The 26,731-nt window shown below is 47.0% G+C and overlaps 1 protein-coding gene across 2 annotated transcripts in view; it reads right to left on the reverse strand.

Annotated features, from left to right (window-relative positions):
- Window positions 1–15,884: 15,884 nt before the first annotated feature.
- The window catches only part of Dmxl2 (Dmx like 2), a 109,275-nt gene continuing 98,428 nt past the window's right edge, over window positions 15,885–26,731 (reverse strand). For both annotated transcript variants that reach the window (XM_042687435.1, XM_042687434.1), the window contains exons 35-44: window positions 26,483–26,569; window positions 26,280–26,401; window positions 24,405–24,537; window positions 23,739–23,799; window positions 23,044–23,171; window positions 22,498–22,575; window positions 21,429–21,520; window positions 20,783–20,835; window positions 17,853–18,070; window positions 15,885–17,175 (exon numbers count right to left, since the gene is read on the reverse strand). In XM_042687435.1, coding sequence (XP_042543369.1) covers window positions 16,966–17,175; window positions 17,853–18,070; window positions 20,783–20,835; window positions 21,429–21,520; window positions 22,498–22,575; window positions 23,044–23,171; window positions 23,739–23,799; window positions 24,405–24,537; window positions 26,280–26,401; window positions 26,483–26,569 — 1,182 coding nt within the window. In that variant the 3' untranslated portion in view covers window positions 15,885–16,965. The remainder of the gene's footprint in view (window positions 17,176–17,852; window positions 18,071–20,782; window positions 20,836–21,428; window positions 21,521–22,497; window positions 22,576–23,043; window positions 23,172–23,738; window positions 23,800–24,404; window positions 24,538–26,279; window positions 26,402–26,482; window positions 26,570–26,731) is intronic.

The raw sequence follows: 26,731 nt of genomic DNA on the forward strand, positions 1-26,731 counted from the left end.
GATTATCTGGTCAGTGAGCCTTCTTCAAAGTCAGATAACATAGTAAGATAGCCACCGATTGGACGTTAGAATAGCTGAGATGTGCTCATTCCTCCGCCAATTAGCTCTCATTGGTGATAGAAAACATTTGGCTGAGATGATTTTTTTTTTTTAAGAAGTCAAGTTGGGTTTGTTAGTTTGCAGTCCTGCGGCTTGAACTCAGGGCCTGGGCACTGTCCCTGAGCTTCTTTGGCTCAAGGCTAATACTCTACCACTTGAGCCACAGCTCTACTCTGGCTTTTTCTGTGTATGTGATACTAAGGAATCAAGCCCAGGGCTTCATGCATGCTAGACAAGCACTCTACCACTATGCCACATTCTCAATCCCTTGTTGTTGTTGTTTGGGTTTGTTTGTTTATGCCAGGACTAGGGCTTGAACTCAGGACCTGGGCACTGTCCCTGAGCTGCTTTGACTCAAGGCTAATATCTACCACTTGAGCCTCAGTACCACTTCCGGCTTTTCTGTGTATGTGGTACTGAGGAATCAAACCCAGGGCTTCATGCATGCTAGGCAAGCACTCTAAGCCATATTCTCAGCCCAAGAAGTCAAGTTTTGTTTTAGGTCTCTTGTTAGCATTTTCTAGAAAGCAGGCATCATTAAGTGCCTGGGGAATTTTTCTTTCTGCTCACAGATTGGCTGAGATGATTGGCAAGATTTCCCCTAAATCCTATAGTGGTTCCTCCTCCCCCTCCTCCTTCCCTCCCCCTCTTCTCCTCCCCTCCCCCTCCTCTTCCTCCCTCTCCTCCGCCCCCTCCCCTCTTCTCCTCTCCTTTCCCCTTCTCTTTGTGCCAGTACTGGGGCTTGAACTCAGGGTTTTGCTCTCACGGCTGATGCTCTATCTCTTGAGCTACAGTTCCACTTCTGGCTGTTATTTTTCTAGTGACTTTTATGAGAATAAAAGTTTGAGGGGTTCGTCAGGTGTGAGCCAAGTCCCCCTTTGAGTTGACAGTCCCTCTTGTTTGCGCAGCAAATGTGTCAGCGCTGGCTTCTATTCGGGACCTTGGGAAGCCGCTGTGTCCCACCGCGCGCTTCTGAAGTGTCTGTTGGCCGTCATTATGACTTGTCTCTGAATGTGCTATTGCACCAGAGAACGGCACTGTCCTCAGCTCCTGCGCAGCTTTAAGATCAGCAAAACCAGGACAGGTTTCTTCTTCTTCTTCTTCTTTTTTTTTTTTTCTGGTTGTGGGGCTTGAACTCTAGGTCTGGGCGCTGTCCCTCAGCTCTTCAGCTCTACCACTTGAGCCACAGTGCCACTTCTGGTTTTCTGGTGGTTGATTGAAGATAAGAGTCTCACAGATGTTCCTGCCTGGGCTGGCTTTGAACCAGGATCCTCAGATCTCAGCCTCCTGAGTAGCTAGGATTACAAGTGAGAGCCTCCAGTGCCCGGCTAGGCTCAGGTTTCTTAATGAAACAGGCACTTATCAATTTCTCAGCATGCCACCTGTGGCTGGGGATCATCCCTGCTGGAGCCTCAGGTCTCTGGCTGCTTTTGCCACAGCTACAACCCATTCTCAGAGTACTAAATGCTGAGTAAGCAGGCACTACTCTATTCAAAGCATAGAAAGAACTTTGTAGTTAGTTTTCAGAAGAGAGTCAGCATCGTGGGGAGAAAGTTGGGAGGTGTGCATGCGCACATGCTGGTACTGTACTCGGGGTCTGGGTGCCAATCCTTAGCTTTTTTGCTCAAGACTGGTGCTCTACCACTTGAACCACGGCTTCATTTCCAGTATGCCTCCCACGTTCCTACCCCGGCTGGCTTCAAACCGAAATCCTTAGATTTCAGCCTCCTGAGTAGCTAGGATTGCAAGCGTGAGCCCCGGGTGCCTGGCTTCTCCCGAGCAGCTCAAAAGGATGATCTAGTCATTGAAAGGATGATCTAGTCATTGAAAGGATGATCTAGTCATTGAAAGGATGATCTAGTCCTTGGAGATTCCAGAAAAAGGATCCGGATGAACTTGCTTCCAGACATACTGGAACATGCACATCTTCTACTATTTTGGTTCATCACAGGGCCTTAAGCCTAGCACTGAATAGAAAGGAAGCTAGAAAAAAAAAATCACTGTGCTCAGCACCCAGAAGAGAGATTTGGGTGCATTCCTCCATAAACTTGGGTCAGTAATTTGTCTGGGATGTTTTTTCTCTGGGCCCCAATCCATTCTCAATCTCCCTGAGTTCCGGCTCCTACTATATAAATAGAAGCATTTTAAGACTTAGGGGCTTTACAGATTTGAATATTTAAACCTCCCCCACCTCCTAACTTCACCCAGGCAGCTGCCAATGATGTGTGTTGTTGTTAAACTCTCCCACTTGGTTTTCTTTTGTCTTTTTAAGTTGTCGTTATAAAGGTGGTATACAGAGGGGTCACAGTTACCTAAGTCAGGTGATGAGCACTTTTCTTTTTGGACAGTGTCACCCCTTCTCTGGCTCTCGCATTTTAATGCACCTGCTTGTGTCCCAGGCCTCGTTCAGATTCATGTTTTCTGAGGGTAAGAGTTGCATTGTGATCAGCGTGGCTGATGAGTGATAGTGTTCTTCCAGAGTACTTAAATCCGCGTTGCTGTTCTGAACGCAGTAGGCCTGGATATGAGCATGATGTCATAGTAGTCATAGTATTTGTGATAATATATACAATACTAATTTTATAGAGAGAAAATAAAAGAATTTAATTATTGAAATAGCTCTTATTCCTGTCAGAAAAAAAAAATAGTTCAGAAATGTGGCTTTCCTCTCACCCTGTTTGCCAGACCAGTCACAAACTCCTGGACTCAAGTGAACCTCCTGCTTCAGACTCCCTGATAGCTGGTACTAGAGCATGCACCACATGTCTGGCTCTTGACTCTTCTGTTCACTGTTAAGAGTAGTTCTCACTGGGATGAGTTTTCCTTTGGCTTCACTCATATCAAATAAATTTCATGTTTCATGATGATGGGTAAATTTATAATCTAGTCAACAGTTTTGTCTTTAGACTAAAAGAATTAAGATTTTATTTTTTCCTGCAAACAGTACTTGATTTTTTTTTTTTTCAGTCGCAGAGCTTGAACTTTGGGCTTGGGCGCTGTCCCTGCGCTCTTCAGCTCAAGGCGAGCGCTCTACTGCTTGAGCCACAGCACCACTTCTGGTTTTCTAGTGGTTAATTGGAGATAAGAGTCTTACGGACTTTCCTGCCCGGGCTGGCTTTGAACCATGATCCTCAGATCTCAGCCTCCTGAGTAGCTAGGATTACAGGAGTGAGCCACCGGCGCCCGGCTCAATTTTTTTTTTTTTTTTTAAAGTTTCAGGCTCACTGCTAAGATAGAATGTACAAGTTCATGTTTTTAAGTCATGATACTGTTATGGTGTTTGTAATTGAACTTAACAACCAAAGTTGCTTTAAAGCACTTTGCAAATCAAACCCATGTGTCCCCAGTGCTTATCAAATCTAGAGCAGATAGCCTCACACCAGAAAGCACATGAAGCCAGCCCTTTCTGCCACAGAGCTAGGCCATGCCACACTTCGGAGCTTTCTTTCCAGACCTCAGGTCGGGAGCCACGATCGCCAATCTGTGCCACAGATTCTGAATGACAGATGCATACAGTGGACGTCTCGCCAGTTGTAATTTAACTTTCCTTCATCAAATAAAAGAATTACTACTTGTCACATGGTGAAATGATTTATTTTAACCGCTTGTTAATTTATAGGTGATCTTTAAGAGGAAAAAAAACCAAACCAAAATAATCTTATTGTAGAATTATATCGAAGGCTGCTCTATAGAACTCATGATTGGTTACTGCCTTCAAATACTGCAGGCTCTGGTGTAGATTGTCATTGCTACAGGAAAAGCTGAGATGGCAATTTAATAGCTAGAATTGTGTATATAGACACAGAACTGCAGTGCAGATTTGCTGATATATCAGAGTGGACAAGGGAACTAAACACAAAATATTTGGGGCTACGAATAAAAATGTCACCTTTTGTCAATTATTCCAATGGCTCAAGCCTGTAATCCTAGGTACTTGGGAGGCAAAGATTGGGGGGATGGTGGTTTGAAGCTGGCCCAGGCATAAACATTGCAAGACTTGCTGGGCGCCGGTGGCTCATGCCTGTAATCCCAGCTACTCAGGAGGCTGAGATCACAGTTCAAAGCCAGCTGGGGCAGGAAGCTCCATGAGACTTTTGTCTCCAGTAAACCACTAGAAAACCAGAAGTGGCACTGTGGCTCAGGCAGTAGAACACTCGCCTTGAGCTGAAGAGCGCAGGGACAGCGCCCAGGCCCAGAGTTCAAGCCCCACAACTGACAAAAAAAAAAATTACAAGACTTCATCTCAACCAGTGGCTGAGCAAGGTGTTGCACACCTGTCATCCCAGCTACAGGGGAAACACAATGGCTGGGCAAGGTAGTGTATAACCTGCCAGCTATAGAACACTGGGAATCAGGGAATCACAAGTAGGAGGATCTCAGGCCAGTCTGGCCAGGCATAAAGCAAGCTCTTACCTTGAAAATAACCAGTGCAAAAAGCTGCTGGAGGCATGACTAAATTGGTAAAGCATCTGCCTTGCAAGCATGAAGCCCTGAGTTCAATTCCTAGTTCTACTAAGAAAAGAAGGAAGACAGTTTTTACAAACTACATGCCTCCTGTTCACACGTGAAAGGTGAGTAACAGAAGTGCCTCACGTGGCTTTTCTATGTGAAATGCTCTGAAAACGATACCGTTCTTGACAAATTGTCATGTTATCTTTCTAGTTCATCTCCCCAGGGCACCGGACTGACCCTGTTCTTACGGCCTTCGCTAGGACTGCAGACAGCGTGGACTCACAGGGCCTGTAGCTTCTGTGTGCTGATTTCTGTGATCAGGTAGGTGACTCTGTCAGTCCCTTATTTATACAGTAAATCTACAGTGAAGCTGCTCAGTGGAAAGACAGTTCATCACCCTTCTGCCTGACCCATGGAGCTGCCTCACACCCTTCCCTTGAAACCTCTCCCACCCTGAAGCCCAAGCCTACCAAAAAGTGCCAAAGAAAATAGCGTGTCGCTATTTACACCTTGCGTGTGGTATTTTTTGTACTAGGACACTAAAAGCAGGACTTGAACTCAGGGCCTTAGCTTTTTGGTGGTGGTGGTGGTTGTAGGGCTTGAACTCCGGGCTTGCCCAGAAGCTCTTTTCCTCTACTAGTTTGAACCATAGCTCCACTTCCAGTTTTGGGTGGTTAATTGGAGGTAAGAGTCTCATGGACTTTCCTTCCCAGGCTGGCTTTGAATTGTGATCCTCAGATCTCAGCCTCCTGAGTAGCTAGGATTACAGGTGTGAGCCACAGCCACCTGACATGCATGTGATTTTAAGGTAGCTAATTCATTGTAGATTTAAAGAAGGCTAAAATGAATGACACTCTCAAAGTTTCTCCAAGCAACCTCAGCCAAGTGAAGTTGTAATTAAGAAGTAAGTGATTGGAACGGGAAGGTCGCTTAGTGGTAAGAGTGCATGTCAACAAAGTTAAGGAGAATGGAGATGGGAGACTCACCTCCCGTACAGCTCCGGAGTCAGAGCCCAGGCCTAGCTCTCTTCACTTTGTTTTGCTCCTGCTCTGCTGTGTTACCATTGGAAGGTGAAAATAACTCTGACGCGGGGTGCCAGTGGCTCACGCCTGTCATCCTAGCTTTTCAGGGGGCTGAGATCTGAAGATCGCGGTTCAAAGCCAGCGGGGGCAGGAAAGGCCGCAGACTCTGAGCTCCAGTAAACCACCAGAGTTCAGGCCCCACGATGGGGGGGCGAGGGGGGAGGTGTTTGTAAAAGAGTTCTAGAAACGTCCCAGCAGCCACCTCGTGGTGCTCCCCAGCCCCTGCCGAGGTCCCTGGTGTAAGGTCCATTTCCTGGACAGCGAACAGACCTCGCCCAGCACCTGCGTTACCTAGGCAACCGGCACACCTGGAAGACTCACCTCTGCATCCGCTGAGGTCACACCTTCCTCCCCATGCCCGAGATAAGGCCCAGCCCAGGCCGGGACGCCCTCGCCCTGCTCTTTTCTAGCTCTTTCCTTCTCTTTCCTAGCTTGCTCTTTCCCAGACGCTCTCTTTTCTAGCTCTTTTCTCCTTCCCAGGCCTTTCCCCACCGCGTGGAGGACAAGATGGCCTGGTGCCAGCTGGAATGAATAAACCTACCCCTTACCCGAGCGCCACGTGCTGCTGCTGTTCTCACTCTTTTTAAAAGCCCAACACCTGGCCGCGCACCTGGCCGCGCACCTGACGCGCACCTGGCCGCGCACCTGACGCGCACCTGGCCGCGCACCTGACGCGCACCTGACCGCGCACCTGGCCGCGCACCTGGCCGCGCACCAGGCCGCGCACCTGGCCGCGCACCAGGCCGCGCACCTGACGCGCACCAGGCCGCGCACCTGGCCGCGCACCTGACCGCGCACCTGACCGCGCACCTGGCCGCGCATCTGACGCGCACCTGACGCGCACCTGGCCGCGCACCTGACGCGCACCTGGCGTGGCGGCGCCCTGGCGGCGGCTCCGCGCCGTCCGCTCCCTCCGCGGCGGCGCCTGCGCGGCGGCGCGGCCCGAGCCGCTCGAGGACAGGACGGAGCTTGGGGAGGGCGGCCCTGCTGCCGCCCCTCCGCCGGGCAGCCCACGACTCTGCGCCGCAGGTGCCGCCGCGCGCAGAACTTTCTTCAGGACGCGCTGCGGCCCAGCTTCCGCGCGGGACGGAGCCCAGGCGGGGGAACCGCAGCGCCTCGAACCCGCAACGTCCGCGAAAATGGTTGTCGGGAGGCGGGTCCTGCCTGGCGGGCGCGGGCTGGCTCCGGCGCCCCGACCTGCGGCGGCCGCGGGAGGAAGGCGCTGAGCGCAGCGGCGGGGCGCCCGCTCCCCCCGGCCCGGCCCGTCCTCCCCGGCCCGGCCCGTCCTCCCCGGCCCGGCCCGGCCCGGCCCGGCTGCTCCCCGGCCCGGCCTCTCCCCGGCCCGGCCCGCCCGGACGCTCCCCGCCCGCCCGGACGCTCCCCGCCGGCCCGGCCGCTCCCCGGCCCGGCCCGCCCGGACGCTCCCCGGCCCGGCCCGTCCTCCCCGGCCCGACGCCTGGCGCTGACTCGCTGGCGCGGGGACCTGGGCCCCGCGTCCGCGCCGCGGGCAGGGGCGCCGGGGTCAGGCGGGCCCGGGCTCGGGGCTTGAGCGCGGGGTTCGGCCGGGGAGGGCTGCCCCGGGACGCCCCGTCCTGTGCAGCGCGCGCAGGGGCTGCAGCGCGGGAGAGGCGTGGGACGAAGCCCGAGCGGGGCGGGCGAGGCGCCGGGGCCGGGCCGGGCCGGGCCGAGCGGGCCGCGCCGCTCCTCCAGGTGGAGGTGGTGGGGATGGAGACCAAGGGGAATCGGATGCGGATGGTTGGGACGCGGGCCCGGGACGCCCCGCTCCCGAGCGCCGGCCGCCGGCCGTGGGGTCCGTGGAGCGCTCGTGTGCCACGAAACGGGCTGTTTAATGTGCTTTCACCACATTAAAAACTATACGCCGGGCGCCGGGGGCTCGCGCCTGCCATCCTAGCTTCTCAGGAGGCGGAGAGCGGAGGATCGCGGTTCAAAGCCAGCCCGGGCCGGAAAGTCCGGGAGACTCTCATCTCCAATAAACCACCAGAAAACCAGAAGTGGCGCTGTGATCTAGCGGTAGAGCGCTCGCCTTGACCCAAAGAGCGCAGGGACAGCGCCCAGGCCCAGAGGTCAGGCCCCATGACTGGAAGAAAAAAAATATCTCTAGTCTGGAAGAAAGTTTTAGAGACCCATTAAAAACACTACTTAAAGTAATTTTTGGTGTACTAGATGAGATCTTGTTGATAGCTCCATCTTTGTTGTCTTGTTTTCTTTTCCTGTTCCCTTTTGGTTTGATCAACTTTTTTTCAGCTGTTTGCGTAATTCCTTTTGGGGTTTATTCAGTGTAATTCTGGTGTTACTTTATTTTAGGGTTGCTCAGGTGCATGTGTGTTTATTGGATGCTTTTAAACGTTGTGTTGAATTCAGTAAGAGCGCTGTGTCTGTGTCACAGGGGCCATCGTGTTTTGCAATATGGACGCACTGGGGGATGGTTGACAAGCTAACTCCCATATGCATTAGCTTATGTACATTTTATTGGTATATATTGAATTGTATATGCTAAGGGGTTTCATTATGCAATTTCTGGGTGCAAATTATGTGTTTTGATCAGATTTGTCCCCCAGGTGCTGTTTCCAACCCTCCAATCTCCCCTCCCTCTTTCCCTTCCACCTCCCTAGCAACTCGCTTCCCCTCTCCCATGTCACGCCTCCCCCCCCCCACCTTTGCCTTTATGTCCTCAGTTGGTTTTCTTTCTTTTTTCTTTTTTTTTTTTTTGGGGGGGGGGTCAGTCATGGGGCTTGAACTCTAGGCCTGGGCGCTGTCCCTCAGCTCTTCAGCTCAAGGCAAGTGCTCTACCACTTGAGCCACAGGGCCACTTCCAGTTTTCTGGTGGCTAATTGGAGATAAGAGTCTCATGGAGGGGCTGGGAAGGTGGCTCAGTGGTAGAATGCATGAGGCCCTGGGTTCGATTCCTCAGCACTATACATAAGCAGAAAAATCCAGAAGTGGCACTGTAGCTGAAGTGGTAGAGCACTAGCCTTGAGCTGAAGAGCTGAGGGACAGCGCCCAGGCCCAGAGTTCAGGCCCCTTGACTGGCAAAAAAAAAGGTCTCACAGACTTTCCTGCCTGGGCTGGCTTTGAACAGCAATCTTCAGATCTTAGCTTCCTGAGTAGCTAAGATTGCAGTTGTGAGCCACCGGTGCCTGGCTCTCAGTTGGTTTGTTGACTTGGTTTTCCCCTAGTATCTATAAATGTGCAACCAGCTTATTTCACTTAATCTGATGGTTTCCAGCTGTATCCATTTTTCTTTAAATGGCATAATTTCATTCTTAATGCTCCATTGCATATATAAACCACATTTGGTGAATCCATTCATCTGTGAGTGGGCACATAGTCTGGTGGATGACTTATTGTGAATATGAGCTGGACATGGGTATGCACGTGTCTCTGACTTTGATTCTTTGGGGTATCTACCGGAAGTGGTACAACTGGGTCACATGGAAGTTCTGTGTTTAATGTTTTGAGGAAACTGTCCTGATTTCCATAGTGGCTACACTAATTTACATCAGCAATGAATAAGTTGTTGTGTTTATTTTCTTCTCTGCAGGCTTGCCAGCATTTATATTTGATTTCTGGATGATGGTCATTCTGATTGTGGGAGTGGCATTTCCGAGTTGTCTTGGTTGGTTGGTTGGTTGGTTGGTTGGTTGGTTGGTTTGTGTTGCTGGTCCTGGGACTTGAACCTCGGGCTTGGGCCCTGTCCGAGCTCCTTTTGCTCAAGGCTTTATCACTTGAGCCAGAAAGCACTTCTGGCTTTTTCTGTGATTAATTGGAGATGAGTCTCACAGGCTTTCCTTCCCAGACTCGCTTTGAACTGAGATCCTCAGCCTCCCGAGTAGCTAGGATTGCAAATGTGAGCCGCCAGTGGCTGGCTCAAATTTTATTTTTAAGAAGTGGCAGATCAATGTTACAATTCAAGAATCTAAATATGTACTTGATAATCCACATTCCATCTACATATGGAATGAAAAAGCACTCCGAACCATAAATACATTGTCTCTAAAACCCAAACACAAGCCCTTCTTGTTGAATGAGCAAAGGCCCAAATATTTATAGCCATGAAAATCTGTGCTTCTGTAGTATGACTCTCAGTAGCAAGCATGACCAGTTGGATCAAGGGAAGTTGAAAATGTGGTAAGAAATGCATGTGATAGGCTGAGCATATGGCTCAGTGGTAGAGTGCTTGCTAGCGTGCGTGAAGCCCTGGGTTCCATTCCTCAGCACCACAGATGCAGTAAAGGCCGGGGCGGCAGCCAAGCAGAGGAAGGGAGGGAGGGAATTCAGTTATCACACTTGTGTGTTACGGACTTGTATCAGGATGGATAACTGGAGGCGGGGGTGGGGAAGGGATGGGGAGAATGGAGGAAGGGTGTCATTGGTCGAGATGCGTCGTCCTCACAAACACACAAGCTGAATTGAAACCCCTTTGCACAACTCTTTAAGGATAATTTTGAAGACGTGTTCAATTCAGACCAGACATCACAGTAATCTCCATTTCACAAGGAAAATTAAAATGACAATTTCAGCCCACAAACCAAGTTAAATACATATATATTTTTATATGTGTGTGTGTATATATATATGTATACACACACGCTCTCTCTCTCTCTCTCTCTCTCTCTCTCTCTCTCTCTCTCTCTCTCTCTCTCACACACACACACACACACACACACACACACACATATTTGGTTGGTTGTGGGCTAGGATTCTGGGCCTGGGTGTTGTCTCTTAGCTGAAGGCTAGCGCTCTACCACTTGAGCCACAGCTCCACTTCTGACTTTTTCTGTTTATATGGTGCTGAGGAATCGAACCCAGGGCCTCAGGCATGCAAGGCAAGCACTCTACCACTGAGCCACCTTCCCAGCCCTAAAAATATATTTTCTGTTTTAATATTGGGGTTGAACTTGGGGCTTCCTGTCCTGACTAGCTTTTTCACTCAAGATTGATACTCTACCGCTTGAGTCATACCTCCAGTTTTTGATCGTTAAGTGGAGATCAGAGTTGCTCCGATTTGTCTGCCTAGTATGGTGTCTAACCTGGGTCCTCAGATCTCCGCCTCCTATGTCACTGTGATTCCTGCACCTAGCCTCAAATGAAAAATTTTGTAGAAAGAGTTGTTTTCCCTGCTCTTTCAGTTCTCCAAGGAAAATGCAAGTGTCCATGACAACCCCAGATGAGAACGGAATGAATGGCACTGGAACCAGTTATTTTACACTGTGGCTCAAGTGGTAGAGTGCTAGCTTTGAGCACAAGAAGCTCAAGGACAGTGCCCAGGCCCTGAGTTCAAGCCCCAGGACTGGCAAATAAAAAATAAAATGTAATACTATAAGAAATTGTACATCTTGTAGTTCTCTTAAAATCCTATAATCCCTGTGTAGCAATTTTTTTTGTTGTTTTTGTGGGTTTTTTTTTTAGGGGGGGAGGTCGGTCATGGGGCTTGAACTTGGGGCCTGAGCACTGTCTCTGACCAAGTTCTTCAGTTCAAGGCTACCACTTGAGCCACAGCACTACTTCTGGTTTTCTGGTGGTTTATTGGAGATAAGAGTCTCATGGACTTTCCTGGCCCACCTGGCTTTGAACCATGGTTCTCAGATCTCAGCCTCCCGAGTAGCTAGGATTACAGACATAAACCACTGGGTGCCTAGTCCTGCTGATTTTTGTTTTGTTTTTATGTTTTTGGTTCTTGGGTTTTTTGCCAGTCCTGGGGCTTGAACTCAGGGCTGAGCACTGTCCCTGAGCTTTTTTTGCTCAAGGCTAGCACTCTACCACTTGAACAACAGTGCCACTTCTAGCTTTGTCTGTGTATGTGGTACTGAAGAATCGAACCCAGGGCTTCATGCATGGTAGGCAAGCACTCCACCACTAAGCCACGTTCCCCTGATTTTTGTATCTTGGTTTTTGCATCTTGCTTTTTTGCCAAAAGTATTTATTAGATCTAAAAGGTTTTTGTTGAGTTCTTTTTTCCCCCACGACTGAGACTCAAACTTGGTATCTGCTGCTTGCTTTCATTCATTGGCTGGCACTTTACCACCTGTCTCCAACCCAAAGTCTTCAGGGTATTTTAAATATTGAGTGCTACTTTTTTCTCTCTTGCTTTATCACTCTGGTTAAGATTTTGAGGTTTTTGGTTTTTTGGTTTTTTTGCCGGTCGTGGGGCCTGAACTCTGGGCCTGGACGCTGTCCCTCAGCTCTTCAGCTCAAGGCTAGCACTCTACCACTTGAGCCACAGCACCACTTCTGGCTTTTTCTGCTTATGTGGTGTTGAGGAATCAAACCCAGGGCCTCATGCATACGAGGCAAGCACTCTACCACTGAGCCACCTTCCCAGCCCCAAGATTTTGAGTTTTAATTAAATTTACTTTTTGGTTGGTCATGGAGCTTGAACTCAGGTCCTGAGTACTGTCCCTGTACTCTTTTGCTCAAGGTTAGAGCTCTGCCACTTTGAGCTACAGCTCTACTTTGTTTTCTGGTAGTTAGTTGGAGATAAGAGTCTCATGGACTTCCCTGCCTGGACTGGCTTTAAAACAAGATCAATCCTCAGATCTCAGCCTCCTGAGTAGCTAGGATTAAAGGTGTGAGCCATTATCACCCAGCCTTACTGTATTTTTTTTTTTTGGCTTTTGGTACTGGGGAATATGATTACGATGTGCATGGAAGTAGTGTAGATACATTTATCTTGTTCTTGACTTTAGAGGAAGTGATTTTACTTTTCCCCATTTAGGGTGATGCTGCCTATACTTTTGCCTTTATTATGTTGAGAAACATGCTTTCTTCTAATTTCTCCAGGGTCTTTATTGTGTTATTTTTGTGGAAGGATTTTTCTGCACCTATTGATTATCTGATTTTTGTCCTTTATTCTGCTTACGTGCTTCATTATTTATTGATTTGGTATGTTGAGCTATCTTTACCTGCCTGGAATGGAACTTGTATAATCTTGTCAGTGTGTTGTGGAATGTGGCTTGTAAGTATTTTATTGGGGAATTTTTTACATCTATCTTCAAGGAGAAAATTGCTCTACATATCTTTTTTCTTTTTGTCATGATTAGGTTTAATATCAGAGTAAAACTGTCTTTTTAAGTCGGGCGCTGGTGGCTCACGCTGAGGGATCACCCTTTGATCCTAGCTACTCAGGAGGCTGAGATCTGAGGATCGCGGTTCAAAGCCAGCCCTGGCAGGAAAGACTGTGAGATTCCTCTATTGAGGAAAGACTGTGAGACTCTTCAATAAACCACCAGAAAACCGGAAATGGCGCTATAGTGCTTGCCTTGAGCTGAAGAGCTGAGGGACAGCGCCCAGGCCCAGAGTTCAAGCCCCACGACCAACAAAAACAAAACCACCTGTCTTTTTAGGAGGAGTGTGGTAGTTTTCCTTTCTTTTCTATTTATGGAATAGTTTGCGAAGTACTGTTCTTTTTTAAAGGTTTGGTAGCATTTTGTAGTGACCAACAGGCTTTTCTTTGTTGGGAGTTAATTGCTGCTTCACTTTCAGTGTTTGCTATTGATCTGTTATGTGTCCCAACAGTTGAATTTTAGCAGGTCAGATGTATCTAGAAATTTATCATTTCTTCTCGGTTTTCCATCTTATTAGAATATGAATGTTTAAATATAACCTGATGGTTCTCTGAATTCACTGATTTTTTATTTTTGTCAGTTGTGGGGCTTGAACTCTGAGCTCTTCAGCCCAAGGCTAGCACTCTACCACTTGAGCCACAGCGCCACTTCCGGCTTTTTTCTTTTTGCTTATGTGGTGCTGAGGAATCGAACCCAGGGCTTCATGCATGCAAGGCAAGCGCTCTACCACTGAGCCACCCTCCCAGCGCTCATGTCTACTTTTGTTAATATGGCTCTTTTCAAAATCTTTTGGTTAGGTTAGCTAAAGGTTTGTCCATATTGTTCATCCTTCCAAAGAACCAACTTTCTGCTTCATTGATTTCTTTGAGGGGGTGGGGGGATTCACGGGACCCCATCTCAACCAATAAAGAAGTTATGTGTGGTCGTACGTCCCGGCTGTGTGGGAAGTGTAAATAAGAGGATCACAGTCTAGACCAGCTTTGCTAAAAGCAAGACAGACACACATCTTTATCTCTTCTGATTAATTTTAGTTTGAAGTCTGCTGTGTCAGACAGAAGTATGACTATTCCTGCTTGCTTTTGGAACCCATTTATTTGGCAGGTATTTTCCCCTTCTTTCACTCTAGGCCTATGCTTGTCCTCACCAGTCAGATTCATTTCTTATAGGTAACAAATGGTCAGGATTGTTTTTTATTACAGTCTACATCTCTTGATTAGAGACTTGAGACCATTAACATAAAAATTATTCAGGGCTGGGAAGGTGGCTTAGAGGTAGAGATGCTTGCCTAGAATGCATGAAGACCTAGGTTTGATTCCTCAGTAAGCACCACATAAACAGAAAAAGCCAGAAGTGCTGCTGTGGCACAAATGGTAGAGTGCTAACTTTGAGCAAACAAGCTCAGAGACAGTGCCCAGACCCTGAGTTCAAACCCCAGGACTGGCAAAGAAAAAGGAAGTATTATTCAAAGGTATGTAGTAATCCCTGCTATTTTATTGGTTTTGTAATACTTGATTCTCCCTTATGTCTCACTTGCTTACCTTTGTTGAGTTTTAGTCTCTCTATTTCCTGGTAGTTTTATCTTCTCTGTAAAGGATTCCTTCAAGATTTTCTGCAATGAGGACTCAGGGGTTGGGAACTGCATTAGTTTTTAGCCTGGAAGTTTCTGCTAAGAAATCTGTTCTTGGATTTTCTTTATGTGTGACTTGGCACATCTCTTTCAGCTTTCAATATTCTTTCCTCGTTCTGTACTACTGTAACTAACTATGGCATGATAGGTTCTTTTCTGACTTTGACTCTTTTGTGTCTTAAGGCATAGAAATATCTGGAGGACTACCTCAAGATTTATTCATTTATTTATTTTTGCTATAGTTCATGGAGTGTTTTACTGATTTCTTGTTACTGGAAGTAGAAAAGGTACTGATTACCCTGTGTTCATTTTGTGTCCTACTTTGCTGAAGGTGTTCATTAGATCTAAGTGTTGGCTGTTGGAATCCTTAGGATCCTTGACTGCTTCCCTTCTTACTTGTATCCTTACTTTTCTCTCTTGCCTTGTTGCTCTGGTTAAGAACGCAAGCACCATAGTTAAGAGGAGCAGAGACTGTATTTCGCCCATTTCACAGTCTTGGGATTCGGTTGCTGATGGGTTGGGAACTTTTGGTAGGGGTCACAGAACGTTGTTTTTTCGTATTTCCTGTGTTTCTCAGTGGTGGCTGGGCTAACCTGGGCACAGAGCGGTGCTGTCTCATCTGGTGTATGGTCATCTTGGGGGCTGAGAGGTTCTGGTGCTGTGCAGCTCCCCCGGTCTGGTGGGGCAGGTCGAGGCTGGCGGTGTACAGTACTGGGTCATGCCTCCTGGTCAGGAGCCAGTGTTAGCTGGAAGCTTCCTTTTTAGAGCCACTGCAGCCCCAGTGGGCTTTGCAGCCAGTTCCTCCAGAGCCCCCACCCCTGGAGCGGGGTTGCTGCAGACAGTGAGCCGCACAAAATGGCCGGCTAGCCCCCGGCTCAGGTGCAGAGCCCCTCGTGGGGTGGGGCCCATGGGCAATCAGGCTTGCTCACAGCCACAGAGGGTGGGCCCTGACCCCGGCACCCCACAGCCTGAGCTCCCCACCATTGAGCTGCTGAGAGGGCCCACATGTGACCCCATTGCCCAGAATCCTGGGCTTCCTGACATGGGCCTCTGTGGTATGCTTGGGAGTGAGGAGCGTTGGATGTGGGTGAGACCCTTATCTGTTGAGGCTAGGTGAGGAGCGAGGGAGTTCTGACTGGGCCTGCACCCCCATTTTGTTAGGTGCTGAGTAAATATTTGTGATAAAACCCTCCCTAGCAGCTTAAAAATTCTTCAGTAGCTAAATATTTTATTCAATTCAAACTTTTTTCTGGCCAGGCCCTGGTAGCTCATGAGCACCTATACTACCAGATACTCAAGAAACTGAGATCTTAGAATTGCAGTTCAAAACCAGCCCAGGTAAGACACTCTGAGATTCTTCTCTCCAATAATCTACACAAAAGCCTGAAGTGGAGCTGTGGCTCAAGCAGTAACCTTGAGCAAAAAAGCTCAGGGACAGTGTCCAGGCCCCGAGTTCAAGCCCCAGGAGTACCTCCCCCCCCCCCCCAATATTTACAATGCCAGACCAGTCTATTTGAATAGGCCAAACTACAATAAAACTCCAAACAAATAACATTTATTTCTCTTTTACACAGGTATTTCACAGCATGAACATCACATTGCCTTCGGAGAAAGGTGCTTTTATACCATTATAGTTCACTGTTTACTGCACAGGCATGGAACACCTTCATTAACATGATGAGACAATTTGCTGGTAACATTTAAACACACATAGACATTGGCTTCAATATCTCAACAACAGTTTTGGGTATAACCAAGGAAATCCATCAAAGTATTTGATGATACTTGCTAATATTTTACAAGCAAATAATAGTTAACTCTGCATAGTTTATACAATAGGCTGTGGCAATAAATAATATCACCAATCTCATCAACTGGCCACAAAAGCCTAACATTCATTTTAATTGATATGAAATGTTCTACTGGTATAGCTTCAACAGAGCCTTCAATGTTGTAGCTAACCTTGAGTACGTAAAAAGGAAAAAATACTAAACTGGACTAGGAAAGCATGTTTGGTTAACTACAAATATGTCATGTTCACATGTTACATTCCTAACATGAAGGCAGATATTTAAATAAACAAACACTAGCAGTCCAGAACATGTGAATGTGCAAATCATGAGGAAAACATTGCATTTAAATTTGCACTCATTTGCAAGTTACAGTACTAGCTCAGTGGAGACACTAAGGAGGAGGACTGGAGGGGACCTGGTCGCTGTGCAGTAGGGAAGTGTCTCTGAGCATCGGCCGCCTCGGGGCTGTCCTTGTGAGGGCGGGAGGGCGGCAGCATGCTTCGCCGTGGAAGACAGGAAGAACCTGAATCAGTAGCAATCTCTTCCTTGATTTGGTGCAAAGGTTCCCTCACCGCCTTTCAACTTGAGCTCACCTCCAATGCTTTCTCAATCAGGTTTTCTGAATGCTGCGAAGAGGAGCTTCCCTCACACAATGCAGGTTGGGTTGGGTAGGTGAGAGTAACGAGGAGCATGCGCGTGTGCTCTGCCTACCGAGCGCGGCGCTCAGCTGGGGCCTTGCTCAACTTCTACACAGTGTGGGAACGACTGCCTGGAAAGCAGCAGGGCCGGATTCCTGTTTTGTGTTCTTAGATTAATGCTTTGTGTGACTAGAGGATGTCGAGGATTCTATTGGGGATGTTGAAAGCATTGGGGAGAACCCTGGTTTTCAGTGTGCCGTCAGCGCCGCAGGAGAAGAGCCGGCCGTCCTGGCTGATGTCGATCTGCATGACCCCAGCCCCGAGGTTTCTGAAGATGGACTGCTTGGCATGCTCATTCCTGAACGAATGGATCAGGCCGTGGCCTGACAATCTCCACACCTAGTTCACGAGGAAAGCAAAACAGTAAGTCATGAAAACTCTTCTGCTCCACCAAACCTCACTACTATCCCCTTCCCTGTCCACTGCGGCAGCCCAACCGCCTGCTGGAGGGGGACGCAGACACCGCAGGAGACTCGGTAGCCAGACGCTGCCTTCCCATTCTCGCTCCACATGAGCCATACACGCCCCGTCCCTAGTGCAAGTAAATGTGTGAGAGAGGGACGCAGAGAAGGAAGAGGGGGATACAAAAGAGAAGGGAGAAGAGGGGAGGAGAGGGAAGGGAGGAGGGAAGGGAGAGAGGAAGAAGATGAGAGGAGAGAGGAGAAGAAAGAGCTGGAGGAGAGAAGGGAAAGAGGGAAGAGACCGGAAGGAGGGAATGGAGGAGAGGGGACACAGTGAGGAAGGACAGAAGGGGGGAGGAGGTGGGTGAGGGGAGAGTAGACAAAATGAAACCAAGCCAGCAATCACACACACACACACACACACACACACACACACACACACACACACACACACACACCTACCTTTGCTCACATGGGGGGGGGCAGGCAGGAAAGGCTGGCCCACTGAGGCGGCGCCAGCCTGTCTACTTTCAAAGATGCCCATTTCAAAGGTGGCAGTGGTTTGTTTTTCCAGTCCCACAGATCAGCACACAGCCCGCTGGCACAGCGACTCACCTTCATGTTCCCCTCCGCGGAACCTGTAGTGAAGTACTCCTCACAAGGATCCAGCGCCAAGGCCTTGATGGCCGAGTCGTGCGCCTGGAATGTGTGGATTAGCTGGCGCTGTCGGATGTCAAAGATGCAGATGTAGCCTTTTCTGCCCCCTGAGATGAGGAGCTGCTGCCTGGGCGCATACTGAAGTACTGTGGCCCCATGATCGTGGCATGTAAAACCTGAAGAGGAAAACGTTTTTTAGGAAAGTCTTTAATCATGTTGAAGCCCACATCTAAGAGTATGCACTTTGCATGTGAAGCGATGGATGGTGGCTTGGATAGAAAGCTGACCCTCGAGTTCCCTGCTGGTAGAGCCCAGCACTGGAGTGAAGGGACTGTGAGGGCTTGGCCTTCCTCAGTGCAATCTGATGGCTGAGTGACTAGAGTGTGTGCTGTATTTGCCTGGTCCCTTCCTGCCACACATGTGGCTTTCTCCTCCATGAGGTTTGGTGCTTTGATTCACCATATCCTGCCCATGCCATGATATTCTGTCTCACTGAGCCCAGAAACAATGAAACTAGCCAACTATGGACAGAGGCCACTAGCCCAAACCAATCTTCCTCCTCTGCTTCTGTCAGAGCAAGAAACATCTATTACAATAAAGCCCTTTTTGGGGGGAGAGGGACCGTACTAGGGTTTCAAATCGAGTCGTCATGCTTACTAGGCTTGAACTCAGGGCCTGGATGTTGGGTCTGGGTTTTTGTGGTCAAGGCAAGTGCTCTACCACTTGTGCCACACCTCTACTTCAGGCGCTTTTTTTTTTTTTGCCAGTCCTGGGGCTTGAACTCTGGGCCTGGGCACTGTCCTTGAGCTGCTTTTTGCTCAAGGCTAGCACTCTACCACTTGAGCCACAGCGCCACTTCTGGCTTTTTCAGTGTTTTGGTACTGAGCAATCAAACCCAGGGCTTCATGCATGCAAGGTAACCACTCTACCACTAAGCCACATTCCAGCCCTTTTTAAGTTTTTTGGTGGTTAATTGGAGATAACAGTCTCATGGACTTTCCTGCCCAGGCTAGCTCTGAACTTAGAACTCAGCCTCCTGAGGAGCTAGGATTATAGGAGTGAGCCACTGGCGCCCAGCTACATGTGATATTTTAAAACTGCCTGTATTGCAGATTGCTACTGTGAAGAGCAAGCTTGTCAGTGGCTCTCCAGACACCTCCTCGTTGCCCATCCGTAACAGACTATGCTACCTATGCTTCCCATCAGTTCTCTTCAACTACAGTCTTGCCAACATCTTGCATTATAAGGTAAAGAGTTTGGGTAAGTGTTCAACTTGTGCCCTGGGCCCTGTAGTGAGGTGGTGGAGCTAGTGGAGGAAGTGCGTCACAAGGATGCGTCTTTGGAAGGGTCAGCAGGACCCCTGGCCACCATGAGGTAAGCAGCTTCCTTGCTACAAGGTCAACCAACTGAAACTTGTGAAGCATAAGCCCCAAATCAACTCTTTTCTGTGTGAGCCAGTTATGCCAGCCTCACACACCTTGCCAGCTTCTCTGCATGCTATTTTGTATTACTGAACCAGGGCCTCACACACACTAGAAGATGCTCCTATGGCACCACCACAGCTCTTTGATTGTTTATTTATTTATATTTGGTTGGTCGTGGAGCGTGAACTCTGGGCCTGGGCGCTGTCCCTCAGCTCTTCAGCTCAAGACGAGTGCTCTACCACTTGAGCCACAGCGCCACTTCCGGCTTTTTCTGCTTATGTCGTGATGAGGAATTGAACCCAGGGCCTCATGCATGCAAGGCAAGCACTCTACCACTGAGCCACCTTCCCAGCCCCAGCTTTGAATTTTAAACTATGTTTTTGTTTTTTGTCAGTCGTGGGACTTGAACTCTGGGATCAGGCACTGTTCCTGAGCTCTTCAGCTCAAGGTGAGCACTCTCCCACTTGAGCCACAGCGCCACGTTTGGTTTTCTGGTGGTTAATTTGAGATAAGAGTCTCATGGACTTTCCTGCCTGGGCTGGCTTTGAACCATGATCCTTAGATCCAGCCTGAGTTGCAAGGATTACAGGTATGAGCCACCAACACCTGGCTGAATTTTAGTATGACTAAAAAAATGTCCATAATGGGCTGGGAAGTTGGCTCAGTGGTAGAGCGCTTGCCTTGCATGCCTGAGGCCCTGGGTTCAAGTCCTCAGCACCACATAAGCAAAAAGAAAAAACCCACAAGTGGCACTGTGACTCAAGTGGTAGAGCGCTAGCCTTGAGCTGAAGAGCTGAGGGACAGCGCCCAGGCCCAGAGTTCAGGCCCCACGACCAGACCCAAAAAAAAAAAAAAAAGTCCATAAAAAAATGTTTAACTGGTTAAACAATGTTAACAATTGTTTACAGCAAAAAATTTTGCAAGCTTATGAGAATAACTACATCTTTCAAAATGCGTATCAGCATATTAAAAATCTTTGTTTTACCCAAACCTGTTACAGAATGGAGTCTACTTTATAGGCAGCATTATGTAAAAAAGATTTTTTTTAGGACATTTAATTTGTGTTCAACAAAAAGAATAATACTGGGTCTGGGAATGTGGCTTGCCTAAAGCAAAAGAAGTTCTGGGACAGCGCCCAGGCCTTGAGTTCAAGCTCCAAGACTGGCAAAAAAAGAAAAAAAAGGTATTTAAATGGTATTAATATCATTTCTTTACTATAAACCTAACCATAAAACAAAATGAAGGCTAACTTCTTTAATATATTACCTCTTTTCTACTGAATCCAGTAAATACTTTGTAAATAAAGTTTGCACAGCACACTTTCCATACCACATGTATTACTTACCTCAGCTAGGCAGCCGACATTCTAATTTTTGTTACTCTAAATGTTTCCATTTTCAACCTACAAATAAAATCCAGGAGAGTGTTTCTTCATATTGTATTGAAAGTCGCAGACGCACTCACCATGAATGAGGCTGTTGGCAGGCGATATCAGCGTGTCCCAGAGGCATACATTTCTTTTAAAGAAACAAAATGTTCCATATATAATTGCTATAAGGGACAAGTTGTCTTCAAGCCAAAACATAATATGTATGTTCTTACATTTATAGAGCCAAGATTCTTAGCTAGGGGGGGGACAGAGACAGGGCCCCAGGTAGAAACAGTATCGGCCATCTCCCAGGATCCCATCTGTCAATGAATCCTCACCCTACCCCCGCTCCACCTCCTTCCCGTTCCCCTTCCATGGAGACTGCACAACTTGAGTAAAAAGGACATTCTGTGCCGTCAGGCGGTACAGGGTAGAAATGACAGATGTGATTCCCAGCCAGGTGCTGTCAGTGAGAAGCGGGGAGCACAGACAAGGCTGAGGGCGTTGCCCGTAATTCTAAGAACCTAATGGAAGTAGCAGCAATTTTAGGAAGACTGGATAACTTTAACACGAATATTCTACTGTTATTGATAGACCACTTTAGAACTGTTTTGCTTTTCTCTTTTTGGTAAGGAAAACTATTCATGAAGTTAGAGCATACAACTTTTGGAATCCACATTTTCTAGAGAAAATAGTTTTCTGCCTAAAATGCTCTTATGTTTTGCCTTTCTGTGAACATACCTATTGTCATTGGACTGTCCAGATGTTGCAACTAGACTTGAAGAGGTAATAAATGCAAAGTCACTTGTGGCTTTACTGTGGCACTGCCAACTCTATGGAAAACAAAGGGCAAACTGATGTGATCTAAACCATTAACATCTGGCAAGGAACAACCGTTCTGCTGCAGCATCCCAATTCATGGTAAGAACAGTTTTAAACTCAGGTCTAAATAATAATAAGTGGTAGTAAGCTGATTAACAGATACGGGCATATTATTTTGCTAGTAGCCAATGTTTTTTTAACCACAAAGAGCTGAAACATGGGATTAAAGTATGAATTTTTTACATTTATGTAAGAAAAGAATATAAGACGTCAAAGTATATGAACTAGCCAGGTACAGGAGCACATGCCCATAGTCCTAGCTACTCTGGAGGCTGAGACAGGAGGCTTGCTTTAAATTTAGGATTTCATAGCCAACCTGGGATGCAGAGCAAAAAGCTCATTCCAAAAAAGAATTCAAACTTAGCCGAGCTGTCCACGTTAGTGCTAGTAACCTTAAATGCATGAAGGATTCTTCTGAATCTCCATCTATGAGATGGCAGAAGTCAGTGCCCCTTCCCCCCAACACAAAAGGCGCACTTGTCCTCACCAAGTATTTTAATTTGGGTTAAGGAGCAGTCAGCCAGGATCACTTTGTAATCTTGTAAAGCAAAAATTCTGGAGGAAATCTGAATACATGTTCAGAACCTGTTGCAAGTTCTGCAAATTCTATATAGGTTAAGATAATTCTAAACTTAGTAATTAGATTTAAAAAAGTATAATACTTTTTACTTAGATAATAAAAAATGTATCCTAAATTTGATCACTACAGAAAAAGAAAAAAAAAAACTTGAAAAATTGTTTGAGGTCAAGGTTGTACTCCAAGGTAAAAAATAACATTTTTGTCTTTAGGTCATTTCAGTCTAAAGAACTAGGGTATGGATGATGAGCGCAGGGGCAAACTGTCTCTTCAACAGAATCACCATGAGGTTCACTGTGTGAAACGTGCTTCAAAAAGAAGGCATTCTCTGGGTAGGTGAGGGATACATACCATGTAGGGTTTAGGATTAGCTGAAGTCTGGTTCACTTGCCAGATACTCAGAAACCCTTCTCCATCTGCAACGCCACACTGTAAGAACGGGGCGCAAGTTAACACAGCTCCTCAGAATTCCTACCAAAGGTAAAACCACTTATGGGAAGGAGAGTCACTCAGGTCCCACGTGGGGCTCTTGGCTGTAGCTCCTACAACCCAGCACTTCTTTTCCATATGCATGCCATCACTGCCGCCTGACCCCTCTACAAGGAGCACAGCTAACAGCCAGCCCGAGCCCTGCTCGCTCTGCCCTGCTCGCTCTGCCCTGCTCGCTGTGCCGGCCGACGCCAGAAGCAGCGTTTGCTACTTCACAGCAGTTTGGGTATCTTTAAGTGGATGACTGATCCACACTAAATTGTAGGTAGAGACAGAAATAGAATCCAACAAATTACCTGCTCAGCTTAAATCCAGATCATTGAATTCTTTTAGATATAGTTTGATAATCATTACTCCTGATAGCCTCAATTATTGTTGGAATGATTTAGTTGACTTCCAAGAACTAACCTTGTTACCCTGTGAGTTAAAATATAATCTAGTAACTCTTGCATTGCCAGCTTGACGGAAGCAGACAAGTTGCTGAGGTCGTGTCCATTCGAACATTCGGACACTGCCATCCTGAGCACCTGTAAGATCTGAACACAGAAGGTAAAGGTCAGCGTTGTGGTATTTTTTTTTTTTTTGCCAGTCATGGTACCTGAACTCTGGGCCTGGGCGCTGTCCTGCTCTTCAGCTCAAGACCAGCGCTCTACCGCTTGAGCCACAGTGCCTCTCCTGGCTTTTTCTATTTATGTGGTGCTGAGGAATCGAACCCAAGGCTTCATGCATGCTAGGCAAGCACTCTACCACTGAGCTACCTTCCCAGTCCGCGTTGTGGTATTTTTTTTTTTTTGTCGGTCGTGGGGCTTGAACTCTGGGCCTGGGCGCTGTCCCTCAGCTCTTCAGCTCAAGGCGAGTGCTCTACCACTTGAGCTACAGCGCCACTTCCGGTTTTCTGGTGGTTTATTAGAGATAGGAGTCTCACGGTCTCTCCTGCCCGGGCTGGCTTTGAACCGCGATCCTCAGATCTCAGCCTCCTGAGTAGCTAGGATTACAGGCGTGAGCCACCAGCGCCCGGCAGCGCGTTGTGGTATTTTTAATCCTATAAATTTCACAGTAACACAGGATGCTAAAAACCCTTAGCTCATCAGTGAAACACTTACAGTATTGATGGACAGGGTGGGATGTCATTCTCTTAACATTGTGTAGGTTCCTTTTCATAAGCTTTAAAAGAAGAGGAAATGAATTTATTTTTGTATCCAGGAGAAACGGGAAGGATGTATTCAGAGCAGTTCAAATTCTGCTACTACTTCCTACAGCGTAGGAGCTTCTGGGACGGCCGTTGTGGAGCCAGTGCACACTGAGGCCGCAAGTCGATTTATCAAGTGACAAAGAGAACTCTACACCAGGTGTTTGTCCCTGAAGACAAGCAGGAACACCTCCAGGTTTGTGTGGGATAGGGTCTTACGATAGTACACGCTGCTCTCCAAACTCATAGTCTTCCTGCGTAAGCAGGAAGAATCAACTCTTTTCTGGCTTTTTCTTTTTGAAATTACAGGCATGCACCACAATGCCCAGCTCATCTCCTGATTCTTTGGACTAGAATGTAGCACTGAGACCTCCTTCAAATAGGTAACAAGAAGTGCCTTGAGGCACTTGGCACTATGAGTGCACAGGGATTGCTCCCTTTGCATCTGGATAGTGATGGCCGATGATCAGTACCACACTCCTAGCTGGGTACAAGTGACAAGCAGTTGTGAAAGCTACAGATGCATACCTACTGCTCCTCACCCTCATCTGTGCTGTGTACGGAAGAACTAGGAACATACCACACTGGCTCCGGTGCTGGTCTGTCCGCTACCTAACCAGGGCAGAGATGAAGGGGGATGCACCTGGGAATGGGAAGCTGTGCTGGCTTGATACAGCGTAGTGGTGGAACCTCGGTAATCAACATCATCTGAGCTGTGGAAAATAACAGAAGGGTTACTGTGAAGGTTCCATTTTCTCTTCCAGTCGGTCATAGGGCTTAAACTCGGGGCTTGGGCACTGGCCTTGAGAGCTTCTGCTCAAGCCTTGAGAGCTTCTGCTCAAGGCAAGTGCTCTATCACTTCTGGTTTTCTGGTGGTTAATAAGAGATAAGAGTCTCATCTGTCATCCTAGCTACTCAGGAGGTTGAGATGTGAGGATCGCGGTTCAAAGCCAGCCCCAGCAGGGAAGTCTGTGAAACTCTTATCTCCAATAAAGCACCAGAAACCGAGTGGTGCTGTAGCTCAAGTGATAGAGCGCTTGCCTTAAGCTGAGGGACAGCGCCCAGGCCCAGAATTCGAGCCCCACGACCGACAAAAAAAAAGGCTCATGGACTCTCCTGCCCAGGTTGGCTTTGAACTGCGATCCTCACATCTCAGCCTCCGGAGTAGCTAGGATTACAGGCATGAGCCATTAGCACCCAGCCATGCTAATTCTACAATATTCTATTCTACAATATTGTGAAATATGTGAAATTTATGTAATCACTTAATCTCAATTAAAAAAAAGTGAGAGAAGGGATGGGTCAGGAGCGATGGGTGACAATGTTGTCAGACACCTTGTATTCATATACTGCTTTGTAGAATGGGAACTTCTTTGTACAACTACTTAATGGATATTTAGTATTTATTTTTTTAAACTTAATATCTTTATTATAGCCAATTTTAGTACTGGTTTACTTGAATCCAACTTAATGTCTCATGTTTGGGGACTTTATTGCTGTATAAATTGGAACTATTTGTGTTTCAGTTTTCCATATATCAGGGCTTATACAAGCTAGGTAAGCAAACTACCTCAGAGCCTCCTTTCTTATTACCATTTTTCTAATATATTATCACATAAAAATGTGAAAGTAACTTTTGAGGGTGGAATGGAACAGTTCCATGTTCTCTGTGGTGACAGCCTGGTTCTACTGTATGCATGAGAATTCAATAAACACCAGGAGAGAGGCCATTACGCACCACTCCCAGGCAGCATTAATAAAAAGTTGTCTACATTTCTATCTGCAAGAAAGATATGCAACATAACTCAGTAAATGTGACTCATAAATCAATCTAGTTAACATACTTAGGTAATTGAAACAAAAAATATACATAACTCAGTAAATGTGACTCATAAATCAATCTAGTTAACATACTTAGGTAATTGAAACAAAAAATATACATAAGTCATCTAAATTTACCGAATACTGTAGGATTCCTGACATTTGAGGGATAAATGCCAAAGAGCTCTTAGCCTTAAGGCTTTCATGTCAGATTATTCTGAAAATACTACAGTCCTAGCTACTTAGGAGGTTGAGATCTGAGGACCAAGGTTCAAAGCTGGAAAGTTCATGAGACTCTTATTTCCAAGTAACCACTAAAAAGCCAGAAGTGGAGCTATGGCTTAAGTGGTAGAGTGTCAGCCCTTGAGGAAAAATGCTCAGGAAAAGTACCCAGGCCCCGAGTTCAAGTCCCAGACCCAGCACACACATACCAAAAAAAAGTGCCTGTGAATCATTTAATTAATGGGAAGAAATATCATTTGTTCACTAATATAGGTGAAACCTCTTATTGGCCACTAATGCAATTACATTTGTTTCTTATGCAACTGAAGAGATGTCTTTCAACCCAACAACTTAAGAGCAAGTGCAGGCTGAAAAAAAAATACATTTCTAGTTAGCTATGTATGGGACAGACCTTTTGGATTCTCTGTCATATTCTTCTCCAATCCATATATAGGATTGACAGGCCAGGAGAGAAGTGACATCAAGTTCTTGAACATCATGTGTGGAAGCCAAAACAATTTCATTGCAGTTTGCCTGTAAAGCAAAGGAAGTCTTGATTTCAGTGACTTTACTTTTTTAAAAAAGTATATTCTTTATAATAATCTCAGCTTTTACCTTATTAACAGAAAATGCCATGATCATGTCAGATTCCTTATGAATGACCTTTGCCTTTCCTCCAGGATAACCCAGATCAGCTTCAACCTAGAAAACACCACTCGCTTTCAGTTTCTGCAGCACAGCCGCAGAGAGACACACAGCCCACAACATTTACAAGCTGGGTAAGAAGAAAATGTAGCAGCAGCAAGAAAGTAACTTTAGTGTGTTGAGAATTAGGTTTTGGAAAATTTGTTGATGCCCTAGAGT

The sequence above is a fragment of the Dipodomys spectabilis genome, unplaced genomic scaffold, assembly GCF_019054845.1.
Source record: "Dipodomys spectabilis isolate Male_0828 unplaced genomic scaffold, ASM1905484v1 ptg000108l, whole genome shotgun sequence".
NCBI classification, from domain to species: Eukaryota; Metazoa; Chordata; class Mammalia; order Rodentia; family Heteromyidae; genus Dipodomys; species Dipodomys spectabilis.